Source organism: Megascapheus bottae, chromosome 22 (genome assembly GCF_031878675.1).
Source record: "Megascapheus bottae isolate mThoBot1 chromosome 22, mThoBot2.hap1, whole genome shotgun sequence".
NCBI classification, from domain to species: domain Eukaryota; kingdom Metazoa; phylum Chordata; class Mammalia; order Rodentia; family Geomyidae; genus Megascapheus; species Megascapheus bottae.
Window position 1 is genome coordinate 13,500,769 of NC_143530.1, and position 18,910 is coordinate 13,519,678.

General features: G+C 44.7%; 1 protein-coding gene, 1 non-coding gene and 1 pseudogene across 3 annotated transcripts; 2 read left to right on the plus strand and 1 right to left on the minus strand.

Annotated features, from left to right (window-relative positions):
- The first annotated feature begins 3,972 nt into the window (after positions 1–3,972).
- Positions 3,973–9,509, plus strand: LOC150047848 (HLA class II histocompatibility antigen, DO beta chain-like). Of its 2 annotated transcripts, XM_090356024.1 has the most exons (6): positions 3,973–4,352; positions 6,630–6,899; positions 7,707–7,988; positions 8,580–8,690; positions 8,875–8,903; positions 9,071–9,509. In XM_090356024.1, exons 1-6 carry the CDS (start codon positions 4,265–4,267, stop codon positions 9,104–9,106), a joined length of 816 nt encoding a protein of 271 aa, XP_090212150.1. In that variant the 5' UTR covers positions 3,973–4,264; the 3' UTR covers positions 9,107–9,509. The 2 variants fall into 2 exon arrangements, with proteins under 2 accessions (XP_090212150.1, XP_090212151.1); XM_090356025.1 differs by lacking the exon at positions 8,875–8,903.
- Positions 9,510–11,437: 1,928 nt separating this feature from the next.
- LOC150047849 (U6 spliceosomal RNA) lies at positions 11,438–11,542 on the minus strand. Its single transcript, XR_016539353.1, has one exon. It is a non-coding gene; the product is annotated as a U6 spliceosomal RNA (small nuclear RNA).
- A 2,002-nt stretch (positions 11,543–13,544) lies between these two features.
- LOC150047850 (U1 spliceosomal RNA) lies at positions 13,545–13,695 on the plus strand (annotated as a pseudogene).
- The last annotated feature ends 5,215 nt before the right edge of the window (positions 13,696–18,910 follow it).

The window sequence follows — 18,910 nt, forward strand, 5'->3', positions numbered from 1 at the left end:
ACTAAGCTACCTATTGCTTTTGTTGTTGGTCTTGGGCTTGAACTCTGGGCCTGGATATTGTCCCGGAGCTCTTCCGCTCAAGGCTACGGCCCTTCCCTGGCACCACAGCGCTACTTCCTACCTGTTGCTTTATTTTCCACACTGAGCCATGTGGTTACTTTGCAGTTTCCTGCTCAGTCGTGTGTCTGCTCACTGAGGCGTCCAGTAAGCAGTGTGCTGAGCGTGCATAAGGCGGCCTTTCTGTATCCTTCCCACTTGCCTTCAGGGACTTGATGTTTTGGGAGAAACTAAGGTAGAGCTGGAAAGACACAGCTCTCTAATTAGCAGTCTTAATAATATCTGATAATAGCTATCTGTAATAGAGGTTTAGTCTGAATAGCCACTATACCAAATACTATCAAATTGCATGCTCTGCGTGTGCACGTGTGTGTGTGTGTGTGTGTGTGTGTGTGTGTGCATACGCATGTGTGCACCAGTGCTGGGGCTTGAACTCAGGGTCTGGGTGCTCTCTCTGTGCTTTTTTACTCAAAGCAGCTATTTGACCACTTGAGCCATAGCTCCACTTTCAGGGCCTTGGTGATCAACTGGAGATAAGATTCTCATAGACATTTCTGCCCTGGTTAGCTTCACACCACAATCCTCAGGTTCCTAAATAGGTAGGATTTTAGATGTGAATCACCCGTCACGTACCACATTTAATCTTTATCCTAACTCTGTGAGGTTGGCTATTGTTTATGACTTCCACGTTACAGATGAGGAAACTGAGGTTCAAAAAGATTCAGTGACTTTTCCAAGGCTCCATAGTGGTGGACTGGAGTTGAACCCAGACCTGACCCTAGAGCCCACATGGTATGAACAGTGAAACCCCTGGTGTCTGTACTCTCCAATTCATGTCAGATCTGGCAAAGCTGGCTTGGTTCTGCACGCGTTCTCTTCTCCCTACTCCTGCTGTGCTGGCCTTGTCTTCGTAGTGTTGCCTCATCCCAGAGAGGCTTCTCCAGCAGGATCTCACTTTTCCCAGCTGTTCTCCATGAAGTTATTGCTCTTCCTCAAAGGCACATGGGACACTGCTGCTCCTCTAAACTGCTTCCAGTGTCCTCGGCAGCATCTGCTCAGACCCTCGGCTGAGAGATCCTGCTGTCTCTTGGTATATTCAGTGATGGCCACTCCAAATTTCCTACCCTTTCCCCATTTCTTTCCCATTTTACAAACCCTCCTCTCCTGCAAACCACAAGTCCTTTACAATTTAACTCAGCGTTCTGGGCTTATAGGAAGTCTTCCTTATTTTTTCTGTATAGAGAAAGTATCTCTCCCAGGTACTCCATTGCCTGGGGCTTGGCACTGTCCCAGCTCTCTCTAAAGTCTCCCTCGCTTCCCACTGTCCTCCTGGGGAGAAAGGCCACATAGCTTACTGAGTTTTGAATCTGCTACCTGGCACAGGGCCCAGACCATGAGAAAGTAAACAAGGTTGCTGGATAAATGAGTTAATGTAATCCTCTCCAAGTATTTCAGCTACTGGGAACTGGTTCAACCCTGAGGCGGACTGGGTGCTGGGGGCGGGGTCTGAAACTCCCATTATAGGAAACAGAAACTTTCCCATTCCGGGAAACAGCAGGTGCTTTCCAGTGCTAGCAATAAACTCCTCGCGGCAGCTGTTTGGGTGTTATTGGGAGGGGGCGGAATGAGAGTCGGGAGCTCACCCAGCACCCCAAGTATCACCAAGCGAAACAGGCATGGGGGGAGGGCTGGCCTGATTCTTCTTCCTCCCCCTCCTCCTCCTCTTCCTCCTCCTCCTCTTCCTCCTCTTCTTCCTCCTTCTCCTCCCCAAAATTATATCCTCCTCCTCTTCCTCCTCTTCTTCCTTCCCTCTTCCGGTACTAAGGCTTGAAGTCAACAGCTGATGCTCTTCTTTAGCTTTTTCACTCAAGGCTGGTGCTTTACCACTTGAACCACAGCTCCACTTCTGGCGTTTTGCTGCTTAATTGGAGATAAAAGTCTTCTGGATTTTTCCACTCAGACTGTGCCTAGATCTTTGAGTGTTTCCCTGTGTGTGTTTTCTTCTAGTAGCTTTAAAGTTTCAGATCTTCCATTATGATGTTTGATTCACTTTGAGTTAATTTTGGTACCCGATGAGAGATAGGGCAGGATTACTCTTTCTAAAGGAAAACAGGAATGGAGAGAGAAAGAGGGAGGAAAATCTTCCAGGTTTCTTTTGGACTCACGGTTCTCTACGCTGTCTGTCCTGCCTTCTGTGAAACAGCAGTGAGTCTTGACTGACCTTGCATAGTGGGTCATCTACCTGGAATCTGCGTGGCTGACCTGATCAGGAGGACATGTGGAGTAATTAGGGTTTGGGGAAAAAGACTAGAGACTAAAAGGAAAACAAAAGGTTGTCCTTGGCGGGTGCTGGTGGCTCGCGTCTGTAATCCTAGCTACTCAGGAAGCTGAGATCTGATTTGAATCAGAAAGAGTAGTAAAGTCCATGAGACTCTAATCTCCAATTAAACATCAGAAAACCAGAAGTGGCATGGTGGCTCAAAGTGGTAGATAGCTAGCCTGGAGCAAAAAAGGCTCAGGGACAGTGTTCAGGCCCTGCCTGATTCAATCCCCAGGACTGGCGCGCACACACACACACACACACACACACACACACACACACACACACACAAATTTAAAAAAAGGAAAGAGAGTCCTTGTTTTGGTGTTTTGGTGTGTTCTGGTGCCATCTAGTGGTCATGGGAATTGGTGTGTGTGTGTGTGTGTGTGTGTGTGTGTGTGTGTGTGTGTGTGTGTGTGTGTGTGTGTGTGTGTGATGGGGCTTGAACTCAGGGCCTGGACGTTGTCCCTGAGTGCTTCAGCTCAAGGCTACCACTCCCAGCCTCACTTCCTGTTTTCTAGTGATTAACTCTCATTCTTTAGTGCCTGGGCTGGCTTTGAACCTCAATCCTCAGATCTCAGCCTTCTGAGTAGCTAGGATTACAGGGGTGAGCCACTGTGCTCAGCCCGAGTTTTATGAAATTTTATGAATTATAATCCTCATAGCAATCATTCACTGGGTGCTTATTGTGTGCCGTGGCTGTGCCAAGTGACTGACATCTATTTTCACTCATGCCAGCCATGTATAGCTCAATTTTAATAATGAGAAAACAGAGCTTCAGAAGCCTCTACTGTCTTACCTGGGCCACAAAAGTAGGAAAGTAGAGTTTGCTAAATTTTGTAACAAAACTCCCCAAACAGTTGCATTTACTATAATGTATACTTTTGACAATAAGAGTCTCATGGATTTTCCTGCCTGGGCTGGCTTTAGACCACACTCCTCAGATCTCAGCCTCCTGAGCAGCTGGGACTGTAGATGTGAGCCACTGCTACCTGGCTCTCTTCTTCTCTGACAGTCCTATTAATGCTTCAGAGTGCTTTCCACTTTCTTATCTATGTCTTTGCTGGCAATATCAATCACCGTATAAGAAGGAAGCCTTACTGGTCAGAAGAGTCTAGGGCCCATGCTGAATTTGGACAGCAGGATGCATCTCAAGAAATCTGTCTAGCTCTTCCAGGACTCCATGCTGTGTGGAATTCTTTCCTTTCCTTTCCTTTTCTTTGCCAGTCCTGGAGCACTCTCCATGGGCTTTCTCAAGACTAGGACTCTACCACTTGAGCCACAGCACCACTTCCAGCCTTTTCTGTGTATGTGGTTCTGAGGAATTGGACCTAGTGCTTCATGCATGCAAGGCAAGCGCTCTACCACTAGACCATGCTCCTGGCCCTAGAATTTATTTTTCTTATCTCACCTCATTTTCCATATACCTAAACTACTGCCAGTGCTTTTGCGGGTAGTGTCATACAACTTTCTGAAAGTATTCTGCCTAGCAACTAATAACGCAAAGATCTTCTATTTTGATTGGTTATTGATCAGAGCAAATTTACCAATCCCAGAGAGGCCAGAATTTTTTATTTTTGACTGAATTGTGTGGAGGCAAAAGTTCCATTGTGAAGAAGCTGATTTTTGTTTTGTTTATTTTTGTGCCAGTGCTAGGTCTGGAACTTGGGGGCCTGGGTGCTGTCTCTGAGCTTTTTTGCTCAGAAGTAGCACTCTACCACTTGAGTTACAGCTCCACTTCTGACTGTTGGTAGTTAGCTGAAGATAAGAGTCTCACAGACTTTTCTGCCCAGGCTGGCTTTGAACCGGAATCCTTAGATCCCAGCCTCCTGTGTAGCTAGGATTGCAGGCGTGAGCCACCGTCCAGCTCACTGTTCTCTTCCCAGCATGGATTCTAGGAGGATCTGCTGGAAGCTGGCTTTGCTTATGAATCTGGTCTGGATGGGTTCCATGACGGAATGCAGAGACGCTCCAGGTAAGAACAGAACCTCCCCCTGGGTGTTCAAGGTAGCAGTGCCCAGGTGGGGCAAAGGCAAGGGGAGACCCTTTTTCTCCTGGGTCCAGGCCACAGAACAGTGGAAGTGGCTTCTGGCTTTGAAGAACAGTGTTTTCCCCATTGACAGAAAACTCATCTTTTCTCATCACTACACACGATGGACTGCCTGGAAAAAGGACATGTTGTATTAGAGACACTCAGAAACTAGGGAGGGATGAAAAGGGGATTTTTAAAAATCTTGTTAGATTCTTTATTGTATCATTATCAGTCAGGAGAATGGTAAAAGCTGGAGGCAATGTGAAAATTGCCTCCTCTCTCTCTCTCTCTCTCTCTCTCTCTCTCTCTCTCTCTCTCTCTCTCTCTCTCTCCCCTCTTTCTCTTTCTTCCCCCCTTCCTTTTTTTGGTGCTAGTCCTGGGGCTTGAACTCAAAGCCTGTGTGCTGTCTTTGAGCTTTTATGCTCAAAGCTAGCAGTTTACAACTCCACTCCTGGCCTTTTTGGTGGCTAATTGGAAATAAGACTTTCACAGACTTTCTTGCCTTGGTGATTTGAATTGTGATCCTCAGATCTGAGCCTCCTGGGTAGCTAGGATTACAGATGTGAATCACTGGCACCTGGCAGAAATTGTTATTCTTTTTTTTTTTTTTTTGGTGCTCATGAGGCTTGAACTCTAGGCCTGGGCACTGTCTCTGAGCTCTTCAGCTCAAGGCTGCCACCCTACCACTTGAGCCACAGCACCACTTCCAGTTTTCTAGTGGCTAATTGGAGATAAGCGTCTCACAGACTTTCATGTCTGGACTGGCTTTGAACCTCAATCCTCAGATCTCAGTTTCCTAAGCAGCTAGGATTATGGCTGTGAGCCACACCCTGCTTTGATTGCTATTTTTAAGCCAAGAAGATTGTAACTGTATTTATCTAGTAGGGGAGTCTATGTGGGCAAATGAAACTGGAAACAATTTCTGCTTTCATCTGAATATGCCAGTGCACAATCAGAACTGTAGTAAGCAATTTTGAAAAGTTGAAGGCGTAATTGTCCTTGGGATACTGGGTACAAGTTGTCTCTGTTATTTTATTAGTTGAGAAAGCAAGGGGCACAAACACGAAGTATTTAAGCATAAAAGCATGTCATGTATGGATGAGCAGAAAACAGGATGTAATATACTAAGAACAGAATCCCCTTTAAAATTCAGTTTCATTAAGTACCAAAGAGGAACAGACCTGCAGGAGATTATCATTGTATTTAGAGAATAGAAACTACTCTCTATTTAAGTTCATTGTACAACAAAATTGAGGATAAAATCTTTTGTTTTTATTGTTTTGCCCATCCTGGGCTTGAACTCAGAGGCTGGGCTCTGTCTCTCGGCTTCTTTTGCTTTTTTGGTAGTGTACTGGAGAGAAGAGCGTCACATAGACCTTGCCTGGGCTGGCTTTAAACTGCAATCTTCAGGGCTGGGAGGATTTGGCCTAGTGGTAGAGTGCTTGCCTAGTATGCACAAAGACCAGGGTTCATGTGAACTACACTTTTCCTTCTGGGTTTTGCTAGTTAATTGAGATCCCAAGAGTCTCATAGACTTTTCTGTCTGGGCTGGCTTTGAACCTCAGTCCTCAGATCTCAGCCTCTTGAGTAGCTAGGATGCAGGCATGAGCCACTGGTGCCTGGCTAAGTACCATTTCTTTCAGAAAGGTATTTCCTGCCCTACCTACATTAGGAGTCTTGTTTGAATTTCCTCCTGTGTTAGTTACTATTTGCCTTTTGCCAGTCCTGGGGTTTGAACTGTGGGTGCTGTCTCTGAGCTTCTGTGCTCAGAGCTAGTACTCTACAACTCGGGTCATAGCTCCACTTCTGACTTTTTGCCAGTGAATTGGACGTAAGAGTCTCACAGACTTTCCTGTCCAGGCTGGCTTCAAATTACAATCCTCACATCTCGCCCTCCTGTATAGTTACAGTTCTAGGTGTGAGCCACTGGCCTTCTCTGTTACTATTCTCAAGTGCATAGAATTAAGAAATCATATACATTGTGCTCCACTCATGTTCAGTGAAATTTAACCCCCTCAGTTCATTTATGTATCAGTGAGGTATCACATATACCATTGTGCATTAAATCATTTTCTGTTTGTTTTTCTCATGTAATACTGCTTTTGAGCCCCCTCTGATATCCAGATACTGTAACTAATGAAGCCACTTCATGGTTTTGTGTGTGTGTGTGTGTGTGTGTGTGTGTGTGTGTGTGTGTGTGTGTGTATGTGTGTTTTCCAGAAGATTTTGTGATTCAAGCAAAGGCCGACTGCTACTTCACCAATGGAACAGAAAAGGTGCAGTTCGTGGTCAGATTTATCTTCAACTTGGAGGAGTTTGTCCACTTTGACAGCGATGTGGGGCTGTTCGTGGCCTTGACAGAACTGGGGGAGCCCGATGCAGAGCAATGGAACAACCGGCCTGACATCCTGGAGCAGAGCAGAGCCGCTGTGGACCTGGTGTGCAGACGTAACTACAAGTTGGGGGCTCCCTTCACCGTGGAACGGAAAGGTGAGATGGAAGGGGAGGGGAGGTCTAGATAATCTAACTGTGAATCAGTCACTTGGTAATTTTTTATAGGATCCTAGAATTAAAATGAATGAATTAATGGCTGTCCGTCTATCTGTCATGGGGCTGGAATTCTGGGCCTGGACGCTGTCCCTGAGCTCTTTCACTCAAGGCTAGCACTCTACCACTTTGAGCCACACCACCACTTCCAGGTTTCTGGTTAATTGGAGACAAGGGTTGCACAGACTTTCCTGCCTGGAAACCACCATCCTCAGATCTCAGCCTCCTGAGTGGCTAGGATTGCAGGCATGAGCCATCCGCATTAGGACATTTTATTTTCCTTCATGTTCAGAAGGTTCGCCAGGATCTATCTGGTTTTGGTTGCTTGGGTTGAACTACTCTGGGTAGATTCTGCTCTGTGAGAACCTGGCCCTGGCTTCGTTCTCAAGAGTTGCTAGCACATGTCTCTGTCAGGACGGAGTGATGAGTAAGGGAATCTGTGTGTCTATTCTGGCTTCAACTGACTGACTCATGATCCCCACAGGTCAGGACTGTTCCTGGAGGGCCCTTGGCCTTTGAGGGTGAGAGTATTCTCAACTAGAGTGGTTGGTTGTGGGAAGAGCTGATCTGAATCTGCTCAAGTCCGAATCTGCTTGGAGACGGGGATACAGACTTAATTCTTGATCTTGGGGGCTGGGATTCTCCCTCCACTTCCCACTTCCGCTGGGTGATATGGCCATCAGAGTTCCCAGCCTGCCTTGGCTTGGTGGGTTTTCCCACACAGTTGTCTCCTATCTTCTCTCTTCCTAGTGCCACCAGAGGTGACAGTGTACCCGGAGAGGACCCCGCTCCTGCAGCAGCCCAATCTGCTGCTCTGCTTGGTGACAGGCTTCTACCCAGGGGACATAAAGATCAGGTGGTTCCGGAATGGACAGGAGGAGCGGGCTGGAGTTGTGTCTGCTGGCCTTACCAGGAATGGAGACTGGACCTTTCAGGCTCTGGAGATGCTGGAAATGACTCCTAAACCCGGGGATGTCTACTGCTGCCGTGTGGAGCACCCCAGCTCGCTGAGCCCCATTTCCGTGGAGTGGAGTGAGCTTTCATTTCTTGAGTTCTCTGCGCCTGATTCACAATCACACCAACTGATTATTATGGAGTTTGTGTGTTCGTCTTGGTCACAATACAAATTCTTTCCCTGGACCTGAGAGAATGAAATGTTTCCAGGTCAGGATGGGAGAACATGGGGTAGATGTGTATCTAGCTTCACATTTCCCAAGAGATAAGGAGGGTCAATCACCTCATTACTTACTTAGAAACAATTAAGTAGTTGTGCTTTCAAGGGGTGTCATTTCAACAAGTCAGATAAAGCGTATGATGTGCCTTAATCAATGTCACCCCTCCCCATTGTTTTCTCCCATCCTTAAGTGCTTTTAATCCCCAAACTAGCATCCTTTAATAAATTCTGGTCTTAGGATTCGAAGGGGGAGGGGGACCATCACCAGATGAGACTCAGTGAAGACAAATGGGAGGCGACTCCATGTGAACATTGGCCTCAGAGACCCGTTTCTAAATGCAGTTCTTCCTAAGTAACACTGGGCCTGGCCTCCAGCACAGGCTTTGAGATGTTACGAGGTGTCAAACACTCAGAGCTTTGTAATTACCTTGAAGACCTGTCTTTCACAGGCGTTCCATCCGACTATTCTTGGAGAAAGATGCTGGGTGGAATTGCGGCCTTTCTACTCGGTGTAATCTTCTTCCTGGCGGGACTCATGGTCCACCTCAGGGCTTGGAAAGGTAAGGAGTCACCAGGAGACCCTGGGCACCTGCCCCTGGCTTCCCCACTTCCAGTTTCCCTCCTCAGCGGGTGCGGGGAGAGGCTTTCTTGAAGCTAAGTAGAGATGGAGTTCTGCCGTTGCAGGCCCTCCACCCCTCAGGCACACAGCAGCCTCACGGGGCATTTCCTTCTCTCTGTTCCTAGGATCTGCAGAGTCTCAGGCCGACCATGAGGTAACGTGTCCTCCAGCTTGTCTCTGGCTGCTAGATTCTTTCCCAGTCCTTTGGTTAGAAGGAGTAAAGCAGGCCCAGGTGTCCTGGCTGGGCGATATTGTCTCTTGAGACTCTGAACCGAGTTGGGGATGTTACCTACTGAGACTCCTTATCATTTGTCTCTGCAGATCTCAAGAGCTCTTCTCTCATCACGACCCCACTGAGGCCCTAATGGAAACTTTCTCCTTGGAGCCTGACATAGCGCCCACTGGCCAGAGCTGTGGGCTAGGTAAAGAATATGGGAGAGGGCACTGTCCAGGAAAAGACTCTTCCTCAAGCCTTGGAGTTGTGAACGGATTCTAGGGCTGTGTGTCCTAAGGTCATGCAGCCCCTAACCTCCTGTGAATTTCCTGACACCCCATTTCCAAGATGCTGGCTAGAAATTTCCCTGAGACGGAACTCCTCCCAGCCCCCTCACTCTGTACACCCCAAGGTCTCCAAAATGCCAACTGCAGCTTCTGGACTTCAGAGGACAAATGAGGAGACAGCGACTACTTCATGTTTTATGTCTTTTTCTTAAAATAGATAAGCAACCCCTTTTATTGAGAAATAAAATGGCTATTTATAGCCACCATACAAAACAGTAGAATGAAAGAACTCATTTCTCTTATCTACTTGTCCTCAGTGACATTTCCCATGTTGCACCTGCCTGATCTCACCAGTCTCTAGGCACCACAATTTGACTCCCCAGTGGTGAGCTTTTTCCTTTCCCTTTTCCCTATTTTTTTTTTTTTTGGTATGTGTGTGGGGTATGGGGTTTGAACTCAAGGCCTTGTGCTTATTAGGTAAGTGCTCTACCACTTGGACCATAACCAAAGCCCTTTTCGCTTTAGTTTATTAGTATTGTGTTTTTGCCCAGGGTCAGCTTTGAACCATGATCTTCCTACCTCTGCCTCCTCTGGAGCTGAGATGACCAACTAGCATGCACTGCCGTGCTGAAAGAGAATTTACTTATTAATGAGTCATTTGGTAATTTTTTTTTTTGCCAGTCCCGGGGCTTGAACTCAAGGCCTGGGCACTGTCCTTGGACAGTTTTTGCTCAAGGATGGTGCTCTGCCACTTGAGCCACAGCACTACTTCCGGCTTTTTCTGTGTATGTGGTTCTGGGGAATTGAACCCAGGGCTTCATGCCTGCTAGGTGAGCACGTGATCACTCGGCCACACTCCTGGCCCTCATTTGGTAATTTTCATAGGAACCCTAGAAGCTACTTTTTTCTTTCAGTATTAAAAAAGTTTACCAGAAAATACCTTAGCTTTGGTTGTTTGGTTTTGAACTTTTCCACTTCTCCAATAAACCATATTCTTTTTCAATATATCGCCCACATATTTTTTTTTAAATTTCAGGAATGTTTATTAAGATGGTCCCACTCCAACCCTCATCTCCAGTGCTAGGGTTTGACATCATGGCCTCGTGTTGGCCAGGCAACCTTGAGCCCTGTCCCCATTCCTTTTGCTTCCTAAGTTTTTTTTTTTTCCAGGCAGGATCTCCTGCCAATTGCTGGGCTTGTCTCAAACTGTGATCCTCCTACTTCTGCCTCTTAAATGGCTAGTGTACAGTCATCGTTCATCAGCATCCCCAGCTGAGATTTATTTCATGTTTGCTTTGCTTTTCCCTTTCCAGGACTCCATTTTACTTTATTTTTGTATGTCTTTAGCAGTTACCATTTCCTCTTTTTTTTTTTTTTTGGTGAGTTGGGGGCTTCAACTCTGGGTCTGGGCGCTGTCCCTGAGCTCTTCAGCTCAAGGCTACTGCCCTACCCCTGGAGCCACAGAGCCACAGAGCCACTTTTGGTTTCTAGTGGTTAATTGGAGATAAGAGTCTCAAGTTCTTTAGTCCCAGGGTTGGCTTTGAACTTTGATCCTCAGATCTCAGCCTCCTGAGTAGCTAGGATTGTAGGCATGAGCCACCTCACACAACTTCTCTCGTATTTTTAATTTCTCCATTTCTTTCTTTTTTTTTTTTTTGCCAGTCCTGGGGGTTGAACTCAGGGCCTAAGTGCTGTCCTTGGGCTTTCTCAAGGCTAGAGCTCTACCATTTATGCCTCAGCACCATTTCCAGCCTTTTCTATGTATGTGGTACCAAGGAATTGAAGCTGGTCTTTGGGTATGCTAGGCAAGCACTCTACCACTAGGCCAAATTCCCGGCCCGCTCCATTTCTTCCTTCCTTCCTTCCTTCCTTCCTTCCTTCCTTCCTTCCTTCCTTCCTTCTTTAATTTTTTTTTATTAGCGGGGTAATGTATAGAGGGTAGTGGGTGCATTATTTCTTGCACATTGATGCCCCTTCTCATATTTTTGTGCCCATTTCCTTCCCCCCACCCTCTTCCAATCATCTCATTACCCCCTTTCCCTTCCCTATTTCAAATAAACAAACAAACAAACCTATATACAATATACCAGGTAACAAAGTTAAAGACAGCAACAACATGAGATTAACCCTAAGGGCAAAAAAAGAGAGGAGAAATAACATAGCACGTTAAGAACAACAATCACAAAGAAAAAATATGGAAGCTTCGTGAATTTACGTGTCATCCTTGCGCAGGGGCCATGCTAATCTTCCCTATCATTCCAGTTTTAGTATATGTGCTGCCGAAGCGAGCCTGCTCCATTTCTTTAAAAACTATTTCTGTTAGCATATATTAGTTACTCCAGGGGGTATAGTTGTGATACTTGCATACAATGCATTCTGATCTAATTGATCCATGCTGTCAATTCCACTGCACTTTTTTTTTTTTTTTTTTTTTTTTTGTGGGTCATGAGGCTTGTACTCAGCCTGGGTGCTGTCCCTGAGCTCTTCAGCTCAAGGCTACCACTTCTACCCTCGAGCCAAATCCACTTCCCATTTTCTAGGGGTTAACTGGAGATAAAAGTCTCGAGTTCTTTTGTGCCTAGGGTGGCTTTGAACCTTGATCCTCAGATCTCAGCCTCCTGAGTAGCTAAGATTACAGGCCTGAGCCACCATACCCAGCTCCACTGCACTCTTTTTAAAAGCAATTTCAGCAGGCTTCAGTGGAGTGTTTGCCTAACAGGAGCAAGGCCTTGGGTTTCATTGCCAGAAAGGAAGGAAAACAAAACCCAAAGAAGACATAAACCAAAAGTGAAGTAAAACTCAAACAACAACAATTCAACAAAAAGACAAAGAAACAGTTCAGGAACTTGAACTGTTCCAGTTTTTGTGCGACCACCAGATGGCGAGAGAGACTAAAAGAACGCTGGTGTCCCCACCTGTGGAAACCTAGCATTTGAAGAGGAACCTTCCCAGGCCTTGCTGTCCTCCCTTTCTCTCATTACCCCAACCCACCAGACAGACAGGGGCTGTGAAGGCAGACAAAACATCAGGAGGGTGAGGAGGGGAATCTCACAGCTCTCCAGATCAGCCGGATGTCAGATGTCGTCCTTGGTCCTGTGCAGGTGATCATGAGATTTAAATACTGAAAGGGACTATGGAATTGATCTACATCAACCCTGAACATTTCACAGATTATCTGTAGGCCTGGAGCTTCACAAGCGCTTAAGTGCCTTGACAAATGTGCTCAGATCTACAATAACTTCATGCACAGGTTTTATTCTGTGCTAGAGATCTGAACAGAGATTCCTGCATGCTAACATGAACCATACCTCCTCTCCCATGTACTGTATTTATTTACTTTACTTACTTTTGGGGCTTGAATGCAGGGCCTCCTATCCTTACTTAGCTTTTCTTTCTTTTTTTTTGGGGGGGGGTCATGAGACTTGAACTTGGCCTGGGCGCTGCCCCTGAGCTCTTCATCTCAAGGGTACTGCTCTACCCCTTGAGCCAATCCCCACTTCCCGTTTTCTAGAGGTTAATTGGAGATGAGACTCTCAGGCCCTTTTGTGCCCAGGCTGGCTTTGAACCTTGATCCTCAGATTTCAGCCTTCTGAGTAGCTAGGACGACAGGCCTGAGCCACCACACCCGGCCTCCCTTAGCTTTTTGATGCAAGGTTAGTGCTCTACCCCTTGAGTCACAGCTCCACTTTTCCACAGCTCTCAAACTTTTCTACCTGGGCTGGTTGGGACCACATCCAGATCCTAGCATTCACATACAGGTGCCTGGCTGACTACTAAAATAATTATAAAACTAATAGGGTTATAAATGCTTTCGATGGAAAAATTTAGAACAATCGCTATAAATGAGTTCCTACAAATATCCTTTATATTAAAGATACTTTATATTAATCTTGATTTGGCTCACTTTTGAATTCCAATGGCCTAGTTACTCCAAGAATAAGACAGACAAATAACACCTTGAAAAAAATCGCAAGATAATATTTTTATTAGTTATTGTTTGGCCCTATAGAGGCATTCATTTGCTCTGAAATAATTATGTTGTTATTTATAGTTTTTCTTGTAACTAGGGTTTGAGTATTTTCCTTTCTATGGTTATTTCATTTACTTAAATAATGATAGTAGAATAAGAAGTAATGTTTCTCAATATTTATCATGTCACGGGAAGCAGCTAAGTATTAACATGTGACCTCACATAACTCAATTCCTGTATTGGAGCGATAAAGAAACAGAAGATCAAAAGAATGAATAAAACTTTCTGGGCATGGTAACTGATGCGTGTTATAATATTAGCCATATACTTATCTGGCAGGAGAGATAGCATCATCACGAAGGGTGAGGCTTATCCATTGCACCCCGAATGTGCTGACCCCCGAGATTTCCTCAAATGTGAGAAGCTCGACTGCATAATTTGTGGTAGTGGGGGGCTGCATTCGTGCTCTCCCCCGAAAAAAATGAAACAAAATAATACTAGCTATGTGGTCAGTGAAGATCAAAAGGAACAATTAGCAGCCAGACCTGGAAATAAAAGTTCATGAAGCCTGTCAAAGTCCAGGTGCGCTGGTGTTCACCTGCTGCCCCAGCTAAGGGGAAGAGTAAACACCACAGTGAACTAGGCTTCTCTGCACCGACATGCAAGATCCTACTACAAAGATAACTAAAAGTAAAAAGGGAGGGGTTTGCCCACATGGTAGAGCACCTGCTAGTAACAACAGACCTGAGTTTAAATCTTAGTACCAGAAAGTACTAAGTACAAAGTAAATAGATCTTGACCAAGATATGGATTGGTACCAAAGTTCTGATTTGATGACACAGTGATCTTTGTAATCTATTATGTAATTATAGTTCACTAGCTGAGGTCCAAAGTAACTGAATTTATAAGATGAAAGTTACTAGACACTGGTCAGATACTCTGATGATATCAGATAAACTCTGTGTGTGTGTGTGTGTGTGTGTGTGTGTGTGTGTGTGTATAGTATTGGGGCTTGGACTCAGGTCCGGATTGCTGTCTCTTAGCTTTTTCACTCAAGGAAGCTACTCTACCAATTGAGCCACAGTTGTACTTCCAGCTTTTTGCTGGTTAATTGTGGATGAGAGTGTCAGGGGCTTTTGGGCCAGGAGTTTGGCCTAGTCAAAGAGCACTTGCCTAGCATCCACAAAGACCTGGGTTCGATTCCTCGGTACCACATTATAGAAAAAAGCCGGGAGTGGTGCTGTGGCCCAAGTGGTAGAGCTCTAGCCTTGAGAAAGTCCAAGGACAGTGCTCAGGCCCTGAGCTCAAGCCTAGAATTGGAAAAAAAAAAGTGTCATGGGCTTTCAAACTAAGTTCGACAGATCTCAGTACCCCAAGTAGCTCAGTTTATAGGCATGATCTACCTATCACCTGGCTAAACTATTGTCTTTTGTTTCCTGGATCTTGGACTTGTGCAGTAAGAGTTTGAATCCTAAAGATGATTGCTTAGTGCATTACTCAACTAATTGTTGGGGATGAGAAACTATTGTAGGTGCCCAAAACTCAGCAGATGAAAAAAAAAAACCCTAACCATTGATTTTTATGATCATTAGTTGAGATCGTGTACCTGGGGTGCCACTGTGCTAGGAAAACCGGATCCGTGTGTGGGAATATGACTTTTCCTCCACTTGTCCTGTGACACTCAGCAGGTGTGGTGGTGGACTTTCCAGTTTCCTCCTCCACCCCCTCCGTACTGATGCAAAACTAGCAGTAATAGTCCAGGTCATTTCCTTCTCTAAAAACTGGCCAGGGACTTCCCTCCCCTTCCTTCCCCTCCCCTGCTTTCCCTCCCCTCCTGTCCCCTCCCCTGTCTGAAAATTTAGGTCCTTGCTCTGCACCCTCCTTTGCAATGATGAAACAGGTTTTCTTAGCTTTCCACATGACGTATCTTATTTCTTTCCATAAAACTAGGTTGCCTGCCATTCCTCTTGCTGCTGATCAGATGTGCTGTTTGCTAAATGCTTTCTCCTCAAGACCTGGGCTCAGAGCAGACCTTCTTAGGGGTTGTTTCTGCTAGAGACAAGTGACACTGCTCTGTTCTCTATTCCTATTGGCTGACAAGAAATGTTGAAAAATGTTGGGGATTTCCAAGAATGCTTTTTCTGACTTAAAATGCGTCAGTGCAAAAAAAAAAAAAGGTTGGAATATATTTCTAAACAGGAATTAGTCTGAACTGAGGTTGATGAGGCAGATTCTGGGTTTGAGGGATGAGCCTGAGCACTCCGCCTCTGGAAAAAAGGAAAGTAGTTCTTCTAAAAGCTCTCATCTTTCCCTTCTCCTCAAATGAAATTTTATAGTACTATAGAAACTATTAGTGCTGAGAAAAAAAACCAAGCTCTCCTTTCTAATGAACATTTCCCCCCCCCCCCGACTTTTTTTGGGTTAATCCTAGGGCTTGAACTCAGGGGCTGGGTGGTGTCCTTTAGCTTTTTCCACTCAAGGCTGACACTCAACCACTTGACATAGGTACACTTTTGGCTTCTTGGTGGTTAATTGGAGAGAGGAGTCTTATAGACTTTCCTGCTGTAGCTGGATTTGAACCATGGTCCTCAAATCTCAACCTCTTGGTAGCTAGGGTTACAGGCATGAGGTATCAACGTCCAGCTTAGTAGCCATTTTCTAGCTTTGTAACTGCATAGAATTACCAACCTGATTTCTTGGTTGATTTTTCTCTCTTCTCTGCAATTGATTTGTCTTTGCCTTTCTGTTCTTTAAAGAAGACAGACTCTCCCTCACTCCCTGTATCTTTCACCCATGCGTCCCCTGTAATGATTGCCTATCTCATTTTTTAGCCCTTCTGTTCCCTTAAGTGACTTGAAGCACACCTCTTTCCTTCCCACTTCCCCCCCTCCCCCTCTTGTGGCTGTAGGGCTTAAACTCAGGGCCTGGCCGCTGTCGCTGTCGTTGAGCTCTTCAGCTCAAAGCTAGCATTCTTCCGCTTTGAGCCACAGCTCCACTTCCAGTTTTTAGGTAAAAGAGTTTCATAGATTTTCTCTGCCCAGGCTGATTTTGAACCACGGTCTTCAGATCTCAGCCTCCTGAGTACAATGATTGCTAAAGCACCTGGTTCTTTCCCTCTTTAGTGTTACTATCTCTCATGCACACAGCATTCAATTAAAATTTTTTAATGTTCTGTAAGTTTATAAAATGTTGGAACAAATTTGCCAACTTGATATATCTTACACACTAATACCTTTTAAGATAAATTTCTATTCCACCAATTTGGCATCAGGATGTATTTTTTTACCCCTTCCAAAAATGATACAAAACGTTCTTTGCAGAGCTGTTATAAAGATCACATGAGGTGACTTCAAATGCCTTAACCAGGATGTACAGCTGTTGATTTCATTTTCTAATATTGTTCCTGTACTGTCTTCCCATAGCCAACAAGTAGGGAAATGGCTCTCAATAGAACTTCTCATTTCTCCTCAATCTTTTGCTCATCCCTAGTTAGATATAAGCCTCCAAGCAATGTCGTTTTGATTTAATCCTGGATAGGGATTTCCAACTATGCTTGACTGAAAAGGAACAAATATCCAAAGCAAGTTGGAAAATGAAAAAGGAGATTCCTTGACAACCCATGGAGCCATATCCTGTTTCTACTCCACACTGCAAGTGTGCCCGCACTCACCACATAGCCTTGAATCCACCTTACGCTGCCTTCTCATAGGGTTTTAGAACTGGATCTGTGCTAGGATTATTACACTAATGTTATTTCCTAGAGTCAACTAAGTTACTTTACCCATTGTTTGTATAGAAAATAAACCAACAAATAATAGATTTTCATAAAGTGCTTTGCTCAGAAATGGGATGCACGTCATCTTGAAGCATAGAGTCTAGGATCCAGGAAAGAAAGATTTAAGGACTGGTCTAAATCATCCTCATTCCATAGTGACTCTGTACAAAGTTACTTGGTCTTGATGCTCAAGGCTGGCATTCTACCACTCGAGTCACAATGCCACTTCCAACTTTTTGCTGGTTAATAGGAATCTCATGAACTTTCTTTCCCAGGCTGGCTTTGGACCATGATCCTCAGATCTCAGCCACCGGAATAGCTAGGATTACAAACATGAGACACCAATGCCAGGCCCATCACATCTTTTTATTTCTCTTTTCCCTATTTGCTAGAACCTCCCAGATTGACATAAAAATCCAAGAATATCTATTACTCTAAATTCCTAGTTCCCGAAATTCTCACCAACATTTTATTTTATTCTGCAAATATTCTTTCCTTGTAAACAACCTAGCGCCATGCCCTAATTCTTCCACTAAAGGAAAATGAGCATGTTGGAAGTGGTGCTGTGGCTCAGGTGGGAGAGTGCTAGCCTTGAGCTGAAGAACTTAGGGATAGCACCCAAGCCCAGAGTTCAAGCCCCACAGCCAAAAAAAAAAAAGAACATATAACTTAGTCATTATAAAGACCTTCTGTCAAATGTGTCTGCCAGAGATAAGTGGTGCTGACCAACTCTTTATCCCCATTGGTTATAGGAAATAAAGAAGGAAAGGATGAGGACTCCCCATAAATATCTCTCCATACCCCAGTGTCTCATCCAGAAAGAAAGAATCAGTACCCAGATCGATAGGATTGAGTCATTGACCACTTGGCTTAAAAAAAAATATTTTTATTAGCATAAACTCTTTGTTTAAAGAAGTACCACTGTGACATTTCTATACATGCATACAATGTCCCTTGCTCAAACTCTCTGTCCATTTCTCTCTCCTACATCCCCTCTCCTCTTGTTAAAACAATTTTCAACAGATTTTCTTGTTCTGTTTTCATACAGCCATATCAAGTATTGCAACTATATTCACCCATCTTTACCTCCTTTGCTTTTCCCTTCCCTCCCATTAGCATTCACCACCTAACAGAACTCGTTCTACAGTCTTGTCATTTTGAGTGTCTAATAATGGTTCAAAGGAGGTTCACTGTGGTGTTAACCATATGCATGTATTATGGCTTTAACTGAATTAACTCTCTCTGTAGTCTTCTCTTTCCACATTCCCCTTACCCTCTACTACTCAGTAGATTCTAAAACCTAGACAGGTTGAATACAAAAATGACATTGACAAGGATATTGGAAAAACTCAAAAGGATCAGCATATTCTTGAAGATTATACACCAGTTCAAAGAACGAGGGTTTATATTCAGACTCCATTCTGATGACCATACTCTGCATTACACAGATTTCTGGATGCAGTGATTTTTCTTACTGGAACCTGCTAGAACCCTGTCCCCTTTCTATCTCCCTGTGATCCCTCTTGTGTGACTGCTTGTGACTTTGGATAGCCACACAGACTCTTGTCTATGTGTTCCCAAGGGGACCTAAAACCAGAAAGACTTTCAGTTTCATTAGCTAGTCAGAGATCCCTAACAGAAGCATACACTATGCCCTCCAATCAACAGCCGCCATTCTGTTGCGTCATCTGTTACCGGCAGAGGCTGCTCCCAGGCCTGCTCACAGCATTCTGCAAGTACTGTCTTAAAGAAAGATCTCAGGATCTTTATTTCACATTGGAGGGGTTAAATAATGCGTCTAAATTGACAGCACTAAGTTATGGTGCAATACGTACCAGATTGCAGTCCTTCTAAGTCACCATCATCCACCTTTTACCGCTTTCACTCCTAAACAAGAACATACAATAGTTGTCCA